The 16,209-nt window shown below is 34.7% G+C and overlaps 3 protein-coding genes and 1 pseudogene across 4 annotated transcripts; 1 reads left to right on the plus strand and 3 right to left on the minus strand.

Moving 5' to 3' along the window:
• Window positions 1-90: 90 nt before the first annotated feature.
• On the minus strand, window positions 91-1,870 carry LOC143561922 (fasciclin-like arabinogalactan protein 7 pseudogene; annotated as a pseudogene). Its single transcript, XR_013140391.1, has 2 exons — window positions 1,825-1,870; window positions 91-969 (listed from the first exon to the last, which is right to left on the minus strand). The product of XR_013140391.1 is annotated as a fasciclin-like arabinogalactan protein 7 pseudogene (transcript).
• A 6,084-nt stretch (window positions 1,871-7,954) lies between these two features.
• LOC143561923 (GCN5-related N-acetyltransferase 9-like) lies at window positions 7,955-9,912 on the minus strand. The gene is made up of 6 exons (XM_077049879.1): window positions 9,717-9,912; window positions 9,517-9,588; window positions 8,584-8,671; window positions 8,367-8,499; window positions 8,257-8,295; window positions 7,955-8,169 (listed from the first exon to the last, which is right to left on the minus strand). Exons 1-6 carry the CDS (start codon window positions 9,889-9,891, stop codon window positions 8,089-8,091), a joined length of 588 nt encoding a protein of 195 aa, XP_076905994.1. The 5' UTR covers window positions 9,892-9,912; the 3' UTR covers window positions 7,955-8,088.
• Window positions 9,913-12,512: 2,600 nt separating this feature from the next.
• LOC143561924 (cytochrome b561 and DOMON domain-containing protein At2g04850-like) lies at window positions 12,513-13,972 on the plus strand. Its single transcript, XM_077049880.1, has one exon. It carries the CDS (start codon window positions 12,688-12,690, stop codon window positions 13,879-13,881), a length of 1,194 nt encoding a protein of 397 aa, XP_076905995.1. The 5' UTR covers window positions 12,513-12,687; the 3' UTR covers window positions 13,882-13,972.
• Window positions 13,973-14,454: 482 nt separating this feature from the next.
• On the minus strand, window positions 14,455-15,977 carry LOC143561925 (large ribosomal subunit protein eL39x-like). Its single transcript, XM_077049881.1, has 3 exons — window positions 15,956-15,977; window positions 14,639-14,742; window positions 14,455-14,550 (listed from the first exon to the last, which is right to left on the minus strand). The coding sequence occupies exons 1-3, from the start codon at window positions 15,956-15,958 to the stop codon at window positions 14,502-14,504; spliced, it is 156 nt and encodes a 51-aa protein (XP_076905996.1). The 5' UTR covers window positions 15,959-15,977; the 3' UTR covers window positions 14,455-14,501.
• Between the last annotated feature and the right edge of the window lie 232 nt (window positions 15,978-16,209).

Below are 16,209 nucleotides of genomic sequence, written 5' to 3' on the forward strand. Positions count from 1 at the left end.
GTGATCTTATAGTAAAATAATCTATGAAGCATAACCAAAAATAAACAAGAATTCTTATATTAATACAAAATAATTTTACACAACAAAAAATACCTCAAATTGCCATACACAATTCAATATCAATCAATCAAATACATAAATACAACACCAAAAGAATAATCTTTTCAATTTACAACACCACCATCAATCCACAAGAAACCACCACAACCATCAAACCACGCCACACGCTCCACCTACCAACCCGGTAAGACCCCGAAGGCGCTGATGCCTTTGCGGCTTTACCTTTTCCACCATCTGCGTCCGGTGCATCAGCCACTGGAGCAATATCCGGCACTGGCGCTGGCGCCTGTGCCGGAAGTGGAATATCAGTTCCAAAGATTGTTTCTGGAAGCAATACTTTGTTGACCTGATATATCGCCACCGGGTCAGTTGAATGAACACTGCTACTCACTTCAGTGTTCGTCCAACCTGACCCGATGTGCACGGTTCCTGTCACATCAGTAAAGTTTAAAGTGTAGGACCCGCCTGCCAGTGTGGTAACAGGTCCCGCATCGCTTAGGTTCTTGAAATCTGAAAGCGAGTAATAATGCGGCAACGCGTGGAATAAACACAATTGTTTGAGTTGATCAGATGTGAGGTTTGATAAAGATGGTTTCTTTAATGAACTAAAGGCTTTATCTTTTGGTACAAAAAGAGTGATGCCTTCTTCAGTGTTATTGGCTTGGTTTTGTAATGTTTCGATTACTTTCGTTGTTTCGAGGTATTTAAGGAATGTGGAGAATGGACCGGCGACGGAGAGGAGGTCGGTGAGGTTGACATAGTCTGGTGCAGGAGCTGGTGCTGGAGATGGAGTTGGGGGTAAGATGGTGGGTGGTGATGGTGGTGATGTGGCTGCTTGTGAGTATGTGAATAAGATTGTGATGAATAATATGAGAATCTTGATGGAACCCATGTTCAAGATTCTAAATCCTGCAAAACCCATTTGGGAATTAGATCCAAAATTCAATCTTTATCATCAAAATCTTAAATTTTTCAAAGTCTTGAAATATTATTCATAAAGTTACATAAAAGAATAAAACCCATTTTGAAATTACATCAAAATCTTTATTTAATCTACAAGTGGGCAAATAAACCGGTTAACCGACCCGACCCGAAAATTGAACCGAAACCGAACCGGTTTAAAAATGATTATGCAAAAACTGGTCAAAAACCTATTGAAACCATAGGTTCGGAACCAGTTTGTAAGTTTCTCCACCAAAACTGGTTCCAAGCCGGTTAACCAAACCGAAACCGGCTAAAACCAGCAAAAGCCGGTCAAAACCCGAACCCAGACTGATCATAAACCGGTTTTGATTTGTGTTGACCAAACCAAACCGGTTTTTGAGTTTTATACCGATTTGTGCACCTCTAATTTAATCCATCAAATGCAAAATAGGTCAAGAAAGTTGAAGAGTTTGGTTTGAAATTCAAGATTAAAGATTGACTAATCTAAATCTTAAAATGTGATTTATAAAGATAACATAAAACCCATTTGGAAATTACATCAAAATCTTGAATTAAATCCACCAATTTGATACCGAAAAAAAAAGTCAATAAATTTCAAGAATTTAGTATGAATTTCAAGATTAAAGCTTGAGCTATCAGAATCTTGAAATGTGATTCATAAAGCTAATGTACATTAACAGATCTAGATCTATGAATCAAGAAAAGTAATAATTAGTAAGTGAAACAAAAGCCCATTTCAATTATTCAAAAAAAGAATGCAATGTTATTAATTATGAAATTGATAATATATATTATTGAGTTGGAGAGATAAAGAGCTACCTTTTGGAAGGGATGAGTGAGAGACTGCAATGGAGAGTAGAATGTGTGGGAGAGTATAAATAAGAGGATTTGGGTGATAAAATATTAAAATTAGAATATTTTAAGATGGTGGCTGGTGTGTAGCAGGGTAAAAGTTGGTGCAAGTCAAAAGTGCAAGCAAAAGATACTGTGGTTAGGGTTGAATATTGAATGGAGATTAAAAATGTATAATTTTCTCTATGACATTGATATCTCAGATTTCATTAAAGTGTGGTTTAGTGTTAATTACTAATAGAATAAGTCTTATTTGTCAAAAAGGAGCAAGCAAGACTTGTTTGTGAAGTTTGAGGAACTCAAAAAATTAAGAATTGGATTAAAATTGAGAAATTTGATGTAAATCATTAGAAATACATTAATGTTGAGTTGTAGAGTCCTTTATGTTAATGAAATATGAAGTTTTCAAGGGTGCAAACATGTTAACACGAGTCTCATTGTCGAATGTCGAGTCTTGCGTACATGACTTTTAAAAGGAGTGAAGATTCGTAAGGCAACTTTTTATTATTTGCATAATTATTTTTTATTTCATTTGTCATGATGCATTGATACTATTGTTACGTGTGAAACGTACTTCACAAGTTTGCAATTTCTTAACATATATAGTAAATTCTTAGTTTGATCTTTTGAACTTTGCACAAGAAACAAAATTTAAGAAAAATAAATCAAGCTCACTCAAATATATTAGAGGGCATGGTTCATTATTTTTGTTTTATAATATAATAAAATTTAATAACATTATTACTGAATCTTAATGTTTGTGTACAACCTAATATTTATTGAATTTAATTGTTTCAATTATGAAGAGTATTTACTCTTTTAACATATTGGATTGCCCTCAAGGAGTCAAGGCTCAAGGTGAGATTTCTTAATCAAGCAAAATTCTCTCACTCAACCAATTATTTACTTATTAAAATGGAAACAAAACAAATAGTTTTTATAGTGTCCAACCTTGCACTCTACCCTACCACCATCACAAAATCTTCAAGTTTCTCTCTCAGGGAGGTGGAATGTGTTTTTCATTTTTGCTTTTCTTTGGGAATATTAACAAAATTAGTCCTCTAACATTGGCTAAATTACATTTTTTTCCACACATGCAATAGAAAATTTACCAATAAGACCTTGATTAATTAGTGTCAATAGGTATATTTAATGTGATAAGCATGTGTTAAACATTAATTATGAAAAGATGGATGAACTAACAACTGAAAAACTATGGGTTAACGGATACTTTCGCACCGGCTTTAAATATTATAATTTGCCAAATTTTATTGGTGGATTGTGATTTGTGAATAGTTGAAATACATCATATTATATAGGATAGTTCTTTTTTTCTCATTTGTTAAGATGCACATAAGAAATTTAGGCGATGTAAGGACCATCAGTCCTCATATAGTCATATGGTCCGACGCAGAACAATGGTGAGTTAGTCAGTCACACAAGTGTTTACATGAAACAAAACATATGATAACCGAAGTTTAGATTTCTAAGATAAAACATAGTTAGCATAATGTTATAACCAAAAATAAAAGTTATACAAAATTTTAAAAATGTTGCTTTTGGGGTCATAAACGAAGGATTATGGGCCAAAGTGGGACTGGACTATAAAAAATTGTAAGTCTATAACATTTTGCTCGTTATTCAATTATTCATATGTTTGTCAACTGCATGTCCGTGTCAAAGAGAAATTGGCCCTGATGTTACAAAAAGAAAAAAGGAAGAAGAAAAAACGTATACTAAAAATATATAAACTCTCTCTCGCCGACAACCACGGGATTTATTAATGCAAAAGGTTATTAATTCTCAAGTTGGAGGCAAATCAAGACATGTCCTCCATGTTTATACTTTCATTACCTGATATCTTAAGGTTATGTGTTTCATATATACCAACAAAAATATATGCATAAAAACCGAGGATTGTATGTACCAATCCATGTATAGTTATTATTGCATTCGACCCGTTTATCAACAACCATTGTGAGATTATTATGCTTAAAATACAATCATGCACTTTAGCATATATACTCTTTATCTCTTTAACAAACCCCTTTAAAAGATTTTAATGAAGTCTCACCAGCAAAAACCTCTATGTATAACATTCCAAAAAACTAGGGTTTAATTATAAATCCATAGATTTGGCACAAACATGAAATTCCCTCACACCTTACAAATGCTGTCAAGACTCGAGACAAAAACTATTGTCTACAAGTCCTCAAGCTTTTAGCAATTTACAATTCTGACCTTATCTTTAACTATTTTATTTTATTTTCCTTAAACTTGGTTTTGAACCTTAAAAAAGGCAAATTCTCCATTTGTACTCAGGGTCAATGTACCCTAACTTATTGTGATTACTTTGTTATAATCAGTTTGGAAAAAAATGTATGTTTTACCTTAGATATGTTCTATATATTATAGCAAAAAAAATTAGTATTTACAAATAAGAATTTTTTTTATTTATTTTTACCTTATAAAGATATTTAATCGGCTTATACATGCTCACATGTAGATGAAAACATAGATTCCTGGCGTTAAACTAGACACTTAGGATAAGCTAAAACTTTTGACTTTTCTGAATTTTGTTATATATTTGTAAAGAATGCCAATAGAAATGAGACGTATAATATATTGTTGGATCTATTATAATAGATATTAAAATATGTATGTTTGCCTTTATAATAGTTAAAAAAATGGTTGAGAAAAATAGAGAACGGAATTAAATATATTAGAATCTTGGGGGTCAAACTGTAAATAAACCTATGAAAGAATACAAAACTATTTTTTTTAAATATTTTTATAATAGAAGGGTCAACTTTTTTTTTACCAAGAACCAAACCTGTCGGAGACAGGTAACGAGAAACATATTTTCTCTTGTTTTACGTATTTTCTTCTCATTTGATTTAACATCTCTCCTCTCTAACCATAACGCACTTTAATATATTATTATTAAAATTAAAATTAACATCCAAGTCTCTTTAAGTCGATTCATCGAAACCTACTACTTTCACCGACATACTTTAGTGTATAATATAGCATGGTCAGCCGATTTAGCTGTTTTTCTATATCTAATGTATATCACGGTTTTTCAACTGACGCCGAGCCTTAAGAAATTTTAATTTACTGAGAAAAAAGACACTCTTGTTACATTGTGTTACATTTGAATAGTGTTTTACTTTTCATTACCTAAAAAACAATTAAGGTCTTAGTTGTACGGTGCAATAGCATGTTGTTGTTGTTGTTATTATTTATGTGACTAGACCCGACCAAGACCTATCTGGATGTCAGGTTAAGAGATATTTGGGTATCAGAAAATATTGGCCTTGTATAAAATTTCATGAGTCCGCCAGCCATTGGCTAAAACATGCATTGCTATATGATACCTGTGGTATGCTTTCATCGACCACTTACTTTCGTATCATTGCAACCAATATCCGGCTCATCGCCCCAGTGAACACCTTGATGAATAATTAACCTAGACAAGATCTTGAAAGGGGATTTGACTTATATAACCCATACTGTCTTGTTTGCTCAAGTATCTAAAGTACAGTTTGGTGTTGGGTGTTTTTTTTATTTTTTAAAATCAAGGTTGGTATAATATGTTTGGTTAACCCATACTCTTTAGCGATCAACAAATTCTCTCTCCATAACGCATCAATACCTGAGAGACAACACCATGTTGCTAGTACTATAGGAACTGCATGCACTTTAATTATTATATTATATTATATATATTAAATTAAATATTAACTTTCAACTTCGGTCTCTCTCACATATCTACTGTTACTTGAAAATTATGCTTGACTGAATTGTAACTTTTGCTTTGAGGTTTGTTACTAGATCTGTTAATGTTATGTTCATACACGTGGTCTCTGTTTACGTGTTGGCTTCTGAATTCTCTAACATCCATTTTATTCTGATAATTTTCAGATATTAAGATTATATTATCTTTTAAATCTACTTCGGTTTAGTTACAAATTTATTGAAAATAAGTAAGCGGTTTTATAACTGATAAACCAAACAATACCATTGCAAATACCATTGAAGCAATGAGAATGTCACTTTCATATAGGACATTTATTGTTTAATTAGATGTTTTACGAGCATATGGTAACGCAATTTTTGGTTTTGTTGATTGCACTTAGGCAAGCTGTATGTTGGCATCTGGTAGTAAATGATGGAGCCTTTATTATTTGTGGTCTTAGAATGCTCAAGGTATATTGCTCATTTGAGTCTTAACTGTTTATGTGTGGAAGGACATGCCATTAAAGGTATTAAACTATATATACTTATATAGGTGGGATGAAATCTGTATGCTGCAAGTGTTATATAATGAGTTTTTAGTAAAAGTGACATGCAGTCATGATACATACTGAGTCTAATCCATGAAATGCTGCAATTGCTGATCTATTTGAGCTACATTATCTGACACAATGTGGTGGTAGATCATCGTCATTGGGGTGGTGGCCCAACGGTAGAGACAAAGTCTCTTAAGTCATTGGGGTGGTGGCCAATGGTAGAGACAGTCTCTTAACACCAAGGTCTTGGGTTCAAGTCCCAATACCAGTAAAGAAATTTACCTTTAAAAAAAATATATCCTTGAAGCACTTTTGGTTTTTTTATTATTGCAAGATACTTGACTTAGTTTGCTTTTGTTGGCTTTTGTAGTGTTTACTCATGCTTATGTGGATTTGAGCTTGCACCTTCAGCTTCCACCTTTTGTTTGTTTGTGTGAAAAGCATTTAATCAAAATACTAATGTTATTATTGTTATTAACAACATTATTTGACTTTGTGTTTTGATCTTGAAAATAGCCTCTTCAAAACCCGCCGCAACGCGGCGGGTCTAAATATTAGTTTGTTAAAATTTTGATTCTTGCTTGAATTATAGGTATATGCTTTCAAAGAGGAATGAAAAAAAAATTATGTAGTGAAATTAAATATCATATTATATAATGTATTGAAATATTAGTGGCATGTTAAATCTCATATTAATCATGCTTGAGTCATTGAGTGAGAGCAATCATAGTATGGTGATTCTCCAATTGAGCCTTTAAAAAAAGCTTGTAAAACTGGCAAAAAAGACAACTAAAGTCGGTAAGGGGGGGGGGGGGGGGATGCTACAAACGGTATCATCATTCAACAAATCACATGAAGAACAATAAGCCCACAAGAATATTTGTAACACACACCGAAAGCGAATCGCACGTCCCTGGTTGGGGTGAAACCTCATGGAGTCCTTGGTTAACATTTGAACACTAATATATAAGATATTATCATCTTTGATTAGATTTGTTCAATGGACGCTCTAATTTGTTCAAATAATCAAAGCCCGTTACTCGGTCAATGTTCAAGTTTGTTTAATCCGACTTGGAACACTCAGATCGGTCGATGTTCAAGTTTGTTTAATCCGACTTGCAAAACTCAGCTTTTCAATCAATGGTAGATTCATTCAATCAGATTTGAAAGACTATGAACCATCGCAATCAATGGTAGATTCGTTCAATTAGATTTGGAAAACTCCAATCAAATTGCACTGACACGTTTCTGCCACCACATCAACCAAGGTCAAGGCCATAACGAGGTGATTGTAACATCCTAAGTAAATCTCACATCAATTGTGGAAGCTAGAAATGAACAAATGTTCGACCTCAAATATCACCAACGTATATTAGACACATTGGTTGTAAATAAAAGAACTCCACAAGTAGCATACTCGGATGAGAACAATCCTAGAAGAAGCGCCTACTCTACTCGGGAAATAAAAAGCAAATTTGTGATCTCCTTGAAGACAAAACATACTATATTGGTTGGTTTGAGTAGCGGGATATTACGATATCAATTTCAAGTAATCAATTTATGATCATACAAAACGCGCATGCAAATGGATATTCACAAGATTATCTACTAATTGAAAAGGTCTACATTCGGTCTATTCCGTCTACGTTAGGATAAACAAGATGAGCAAGCCATAGAGCATGAAAAGGAAGTTAAATACTACCAAAAGAAAAGATAAAAGGCGACATATTCAACATCAACGAGCCGTATGTTCTAACAACCTGAACCATTCAAAACCAACACTAACAGCTTACAACAAGTTATGCATGATCAATACTAGAGCGTCATATATACAGTAACATGCCACAAAACATGGAATTTGAAATCAACTCCTAAGTTTGTGGCAACATAACCAAAGACTTTAAAGTTTTAACCTTAAAAGTGATTGCCGTATTGAGGCCTATGAATACTTAACCATATTCCCAACCAACTGAAGAAACTCCTTACTCTTTTCTGCTGTCACCAGTAGCTCAAGAGTCACCTGCATTCACAAAAACATTTTTTTTTTATAAATTTATGGCCAATTTTCTTAATTTTTTTTTATTATTTCCCATTAAAATAACCTCACCTCTTTAAAGATTTCACTATGAGAGACCTCCTTGAACCCCTACATGATAACATATAATAAGTAAAAATAGTAAAAATGTATGTTTAATAAATCTATGGGGGGATATTAACCAGTTTACGAAACATATTCAAAGAAGCTTCATTTGAATCTCCAATTTTGGCACGAAAGGTGTTGATTTTGTGGTTTTCAATGGCGTACACGAACATCATTAACACCGATTCCATCCCGAGTCCTTTGCCGCGACTTTACTAGCAACAACGGCATCGATGAACTAAACATTTGAACAAAAGGAAATAGAAACTTGATCATAATTTGCAGGTTCAATACCTTTTAGGCTCGGCTATCATGATTTCAATCTCGGCTAGTTGGGAATCTTCGGAGTCGTTCATGTATAAGTTCACATCACCTACCATGGCTGCAAAATCAAATAACCATCACTGTAAACGTTTGCCAGATAACAAGCAATTAGGGGTGTGCCTGAAACCAAAACAAAAACCGACGGTTTGGTTCTTATGTTTAGGTCAAAACCGAACTTACGGTTTTGGCTTTGCATGCAATAAAAACCAAAGAAATAAAAAACGAACCAAACCGAAACAAAAACCAATGCTTTGGTTTTCTGCATATAATAAACACCGAAAAACCGAACCCAACTTATAGATTTTTACTTTAAGAAATTTATAAAAATTGAATAAATACGTAACTCAAATATTTTAGCCCCAGATATAGTATAGTATAATCTATTAGTATAAATTAATAAAATGATTTAGGCCCAAATTCATTCCTTTGAGCCCAAATAAATTTTAAAACCCAAATTTTTCAAACTCAAATGACAAAACCGAAACTGAACGGTTTTAAAAAATTTGGCTTTAGCCCAAAACCAACCCAGACCACATCGTGCGCACCTGTACAAGAAATTAGGGTTGTGCACGGTTCGGCTCGTGTAAGTTTTCGCCTAAAACCACAGTATCAATTTTTACGGTTTTCGGTTTTGGTTTTTTCAGTTTTGCCATTCGGCTGGGCTTAAGAATTTTGGGCCAAAAATTAGTTTGCCTCAAAATAATGAATTTGTGGCTAACATGGTTTTGTCACATACAAAATCAAAACCGAACCGAACTTACAAAAACATAAAACCAAGCCGTTGGTTTCGGTTTCTGATTGGTTTCTCAATTTCAGGCATACAAGCAATACACAAACCTAACTCTAAATCAACAAATTTAACATAAAATTAGAGTGTAAAATGTTAAAAATTAAAACTTTTACCTTCAACATGAGGATCACCATGATTAAACTTGCCAGAAATGAGGTCTTTATCCAAGATAATAAAAGTACACTCTGCAAGCAAAATCAACAAAACCCAAACACTTATAATAATAATAATAATAATAATAATAATAATAATAATAGTAATAATAATAATAATAATAATAATAATAATAATAATAATAATAATAGTATTGTACTGAGTGGGTCTTGGGTCCAAGAAAGCTGCATCTGGTACTCCTCTTCTAGCGTGAGAGGATCCGACCCGGTGGTTTGGAGTAGAAATGGATCCTGCATCCATTGATGGTAAGTGAGGACGTGTTGGTTCATGTAGGGGACCAGTATTGCCTTCGAACCCTCTAAGCTTACACCCATTGTTAGCCTCAAACGCACGCAGACGCAACGATGGTGGTGTGAGTGAGTTAGGAAGAAGAAAATGTTAGAAGGTTGGCCCATGGTTTTAACTGTTGGGCTTTGGCCCTAACATACAGGAGGACTGGACGTAGAGATGCACGGATGCGGTTTTTCAAATACCAGGTTCCGGTATAGAACCGGGTTCAGGTATAACCAAGTATTGGAAAATCGGGTATCGGCAATACCCGGGTCGGGCTCGGGTCGAGTATAGAACCGGGTATTTAAATACCCTGTTTTTGGGTATTGGAAAAACCCTACTTTTTGGGTTTTCTTGGGTTTTTTCACAGGTATTTTTCGAGTATAGATTGGATTTTTAAGGGGTTGCACCTTTTAGGTGTATTTTTCATGTATATTTCGGGTAATTTCGGGTATAGATCGGGTATTGGAAAAACACAGTTCTGGGTATGGAACTGGTTCCGGTTTTCGGGTATTACCGGGTACAAATCGGGTTCGGTTCGGGGACGGGTTTTGGTATTGATTAAAATGAGTTCCGGTTCAGGGGTTGGTTTTTTAAAAAAAAGTAGACATTACAAAATCTTTTTTTAGTTGGCTTAAAAATCCACAAACATATAAACAATAGACTACATGTTTTGGTTTTTCAGGTGGACGAGACAACTTTAATATTAATTAACTAATATAAAATGTTTAAAATCTTAATTTTTGGAATCATTATTCAAAATGAACGTGAAAATTGTCTACTTATAAAAACATTATATTAATAACTAATACAATATATTTATATAAAAGAAAATAATATATTTATGTTGGGATTAGTTTTTTTAAATCATGAAAGAACTAATAAAACGAGAATATTTTTTTTAGTATAGATATAATATATCTGTTTATTATATAGTATAGACTAGGTTAAATACATATGTCATATATGGGCTTGACAACTTAATTCTATAAGTGATAACTTTTGATAAATAAAATTGAGTAATACATTAACAAGTATGAAGATTACAACTACTATTCACAATCTTAAAAATAAATCATAAATCTCTAAATACTTATTTCGATACAACAGTAGACGATACACTAAAAATATGGTAAAAACTAAAGTAAAATAGAATTATGAGAGCATAAACGGTACAATCGGAACAATACGAACCAGTCATCAATAGAAGAAGGGTTTCAGTCAGTCAAAATGTGCAGTAAAAGAGAATCAATAAGGTTTTGATTGACAATATATGGATAGAAAGAAAGAGATTACGGTTATAGGGGAAAAGAAGGCGGGCTGGGTTCAGTTAAAGATCCACGTATTTTTAACAACGAACCCGCTAAGTAAGTTTTAGGAGCTAAGATGTTTCATATACATGTAAATGTTTTCTAACATATAAAAATGATATAATTTATATCAGATAAATTAAATAATGAAAATATTCAGTTTATAAAAATGTTTTATAAGCAAACCTAACGTTTTTAAAAAATAAAATATTTTTTGTAAAAACAATTAGAGAAAATCATTAAACAAAAATATATAAAAAAGAACTTTAAAAATGTATAATTAATGTATAATTAATAGGAGAGAGGGTGAGAAAAAATAATAAGAATACATAAGGGAATGACATGTGACAAGAGGAAACTTTTATTTATTATATAGTATAGATACAATATATCTGTTATTATTATATAGTATAGATACATAAGGGAATGACATGTGGTAAGAGGAAACTTTTTATTTAACATTGTGTTATTATTTAAATAAATTTATTTATTTCAATCCGTGTGCTATACGGGTAACTAAGCTAGTATGTTGTATAAATTATATTCATGGACACTTATCATTTCTAACTTTTGATACAATTTGTGCTTTGGAAAACATTTAGTTTTATTTTGTAATTGTGTCTTTGATCTCCTCATTATGTCTTTTCGTCAGTTTTTTTTTTTATTTTTTTTTTGAACTCAGGGAAAACATTTTAGTTTTTTAACTTTTCATTTTTTATTTATATTTTGAGTTATGATTTTTTTAATTATCTTTTTTGAATTTATTTTTAAAAGGTTTTTGTTTGATCACAAATTTTTCTCACACTTCTTATTTTTGTCTTCCTTTATATTCTAACCTTACCCACAATTTGATGCCCTATAAGATATTTAAACTTAATGTATAAGAATTTATTAATATTTAAATTTTAAAAAACTTAGTTTTGCTGTAAAAAAAAAAAGCTAGCACTGGAACTTGTTATCAGTTTCACTTCTATTTCGATGTAAACAATTTCTTGAATTTTTTTTATTCTATAAATCTAAAGGTTGTATGCATAATAATGCAAATTTAAACATGTTGAACTATAACAACTTGGCTAATCTTTTGTTTCTTAAGACTTAAAAATCAACTGTGAACCAGTAAGACATTCGGTTTAAAACCTAGTCTAGTTTTTAAAACCTTGATTACATTTAGGAGTAATGTTAACATCTAATCCTATTCATAATGTGAAAACATGACCATAAAGTCCAACAAAGAAACCCATAATCCATAACAAAAAAAACATGGCAAAAATGATGAAATCAATAACCAAAAAAACACCCCTTTGTATCTATTACTCAATAACCCACTCACCAACCCCACTATAATCTCCCATTGCCTCACTTCAAAGTTAAGACAAAGCCAGCCCAAAAGAGCAATCAAACATATCATAACCACCACACCTTTGTGATCATGACTACTCTATCATAACCCCCATATATCCTTACAAAAAAACACCACAAACTTATGTTTTCCAATATCCAAACCTTATTTGTTTCCTTCTATCCAAAACAATGGCCCCCTTTATTTTTCTCCTCTTCCTACTCTCATTCCACCCTCACCGCGCTTTCGCCGCCCATTGCACCGCCACGACGGCCACCAAAACTTTCGAAAAATGCATGTCGTTGCCATCTCAAGAAGCTTCAATCGCATGGACCTTTCATAAACATAACTTGACCCTAGACTTGGTTTTCTCGGGCTCGTTTATATCACCTTCGGGTTGGGTTGCGTGGGGTATAAACCCGAACTCACCCGAAATGACCGGAACCCGAGCGTTAATCACCTTCCCGGACCCAAACTCGGGCCAACTCGTTTTACTACCGTATATCTTGGACCCGACAGTGAAATTACAAAAGAGCCCGTTGCTATCTCGGCCCCTCGACATCCACCTCTTATCTTCTTCGGCTGCATTATACGGTGGACAAATGGGTACGGTCCACAACGGTGCAACCATTCAAATATTCGCCACGTTAAAACTTAAACCGAACAAGACCAAGATTCACAACGTGTGGAACCGAGGCTTATACGTACAAGGCTACTCTCCAACCATCCATCCCACCACCATTAACGACCTTTCGTCAGTCACCACCATCGACATCTTATCGGGCCTATCCGCACCAGGCCCAAACACCAACGCCAGAACCCTAAAACTCGTTCACGGTATATTAAACGCCATTTCATGGGGCATATTCTTACCAACCGGAGCGGTCACAGCCCGTTACCTACGACACATACAATCTCTCGGGCCCACATGGTTTTACGTGCATGCCGGGATTCAGTTATCAGCTTTTCTCCTTGGGACCGCTGGTTTTGCCATTGGGATCCATCTGGGCCAAATGTCACCGGGCCGGGTTTACGGGCTGCACCGAAAGTTAGGCTTTGCAGCATTCTTTTTGGGTAGTCTACAAACACTGGCATTGTTGTTTAGGCCTAAGACTACTAATAAGTTTAGGAAGTATTGGAAATCATACCATCATTTTGTCGGGTACGCGTGTGTGATCATAGGAGTTGTGAATGTGTTTCAGGGTTTTGAAGTTCTGGGAGAAGGCGGGTCGTATGCTAAGTTGATGTATTGTTTGTGTTTATCTACGTTAAGCGGAGTTTGTATCGCGTTAGAAGTGAATTCGTGGGTGGTTTTCTGTAGAAAATCGAAGGAAGAGAAGCTGAGACGAGATGGGATTTTAAGGGGTCAAGAAAAAACTTGTTGATCCGAGACTCGTGATCGACACTAGACTCTAAAGTTCATGTTTTTTTCCTTTGAACAAATTTTTTTCAGTAATCTTTCTTGTATCAAGTGAGCTATACCTTCGAATTATCAAGGAAAAGTATAGTAGGAGACGCTGCATGGTCTATATAAATGGAACGATACGAACACAAGATAAACGTGCAGCTTTGTTGCAGACACTCACCGATTCATTACGAGAAAATCATTTTCCTGGCAGGGTTATACCTATAAGAATCAAATTACTCATTTAGCCATATAATATTCGACAATATGTGTATTGATTTGTGTACAAAATAAAAGTGTTCAGAATTTGACAGGTACACCTAAAACTCTAAAAGTAAACATGTGACCAAAGATTTGAGTATTTCATGGGAGATGCACTAATAAAAGTAAACATGTAAAAGCATTTCAGACAAGAATGAGTGTCATTATTAACCCATGAGCACACCAGCCTGTCACATTAACATGCTCATTTGACAAGCATACAATATTTTAGCTAAAGTTTAACTATAATCATCATAATTCAATAATTCATAAATAGCAATAAAAGAAAAGTCATAGTTGACCAACCGAAGATCTAAAACGATTAATAGCAAAATCACCTTAGAATCCAAGCTTGGTTCTACGCCAATGCCTGCGCTTAGCGTTATACCTGTACGAAATGAAAACTAATGTCAAAAACAACTAAAAGTATGAAACCATCGTAAATTGAATTCAGTTAAAGTGTGTGTGTGTTTTACCTTATGGTATTGTCGGTCCTCATGCGAATCCAGTGAGGAATAGGACTGTTCTGCCTCATCTTCTTCGCCAGCTTCTTCTTGATCATGAATGTCTTGTGTGACGGCTGCAAACAACATATAAACATAACAATGAATCAAATCATCAAAACACAATGAGCTTCTGGTAAAACAAGAACAAATTTAAAAACAACACAAATGTTAAGCGGCTAAGCGCTAACTAACAACAGCCATAGCGCGCTATGTTGCGAAGCGGGAGTTCCCCGCAATCTGATAAATAGTAACTGAAAAGCCTGAACAGAGTTTTTAGACATTTTTTCGAGCAAACTCCACCAATCCCGCTGTAAAAAAAGTTTCGTGAATGAAAACCTTATTTACTGCTTAAAAAAATTGCTACTAGTTTATCGCTAAACATGATATAGCGACATCACTATCGCTACGTATAGCGTATAGGTAGCTTGTCGCTATTGACAACTATGCAGCTATGCTATAACAAACTTTATGAAGATGCCAGTAAAACACCCTAGATCACCAAAACACCGAAAAGCATGTAACGGCCGTTTAAACTCGCGTAACCGAGGCCTAGAGGTGCACAAACCGGGTATTCTCAGGAACCGGAACCGGGTATAGTCAACAAAAGTCAAAACCGGGTCCGGGTATAGTCGGGTATTTGACTGGGTTTTGACCGGTTCCATCTGGTTTTTTCTGGGTTTCAGGTAGGGTAGGGTCGGGTTTTGACCGGGTATTGGCGGAACCTGTTCCACCGGGTCTGGGTCGGTTCCCAAAGCCCGGTCCATACCCCGCGGGTAGGGTAGGGTAGGGTCGGGTCCGGTTCCGGGTAGGAACCGCCGGGTTGGGTCTGGAACCGGTTGTTTTGTGCACCTCGACCGAGGCCTGAACGCACATATGGACCGCTGCCGAAAACCATAAGCAAAGCTAAAACGTACGGTAATATAAAAAGAATCATTTTTTAAACCAACCCATTTTGACCCGTACCAAGATAACCCTTTTTAAAATTGAATCGCTCCAACCGTAACCCGTTCTGACCCGACCCGTTTGCCAGTCCTAGATCAAATAGACCTCTGGAAACGCCTAAAAACTCGAACGAAGCAAACGAAAGCAACTAACTATCAGCAGAAATTATTAGCTAATAAATTAAACCCCTATAATAGATCAATGATATGACAAAACTGAATCAAACCCTAGACATAAAGCTTCAATTACATCTCCGGGACAACTAAAAGGGTTATTTGAATTCGATAAGACGAGACAAGCAGATGAAAGGTCTAACGAATGACAGATTAAAGAAAGATAAGTTACCATGGCAAACGTCGAGCAGTGATGTCGTTGGAGCTCAGTCAGGTTTGTTTATGTTTGGAGGTATGGATGAGCTCGGTAAGGTGCTGAAAATCCAGATGCCGAAAATAGCAAATTTTTAAATTCAGGAAATACCGGTACCGTACCGTACTGGTTCCAAAATCTTAAACCCTTGATATCGATTCGGTATCGACGGGACCAAATCGGTACCGATTTCGATACCGGTACCAATCGTTATTATACCGATTTTTGCTATC

This window comes from Bidens hawaiensis, unplaced genomic scaffold (assembly GCF_021521415.1).
Source record: "Bidens hawaiensis isolate Kalapana, Puna unplaced genomic scaffold, B.hawaiensis_p1.1 tig00020887_1, whole genome shotgun sequence".
In the NCBI taxonomy this organism is placed as follows: domain Eukaryota; kingdom Viridiplantae; phylum Streptophyta; class Magnoliopsida; order Asterales; family Asteraceae; genus Bidens; species Bidens hawaiensis.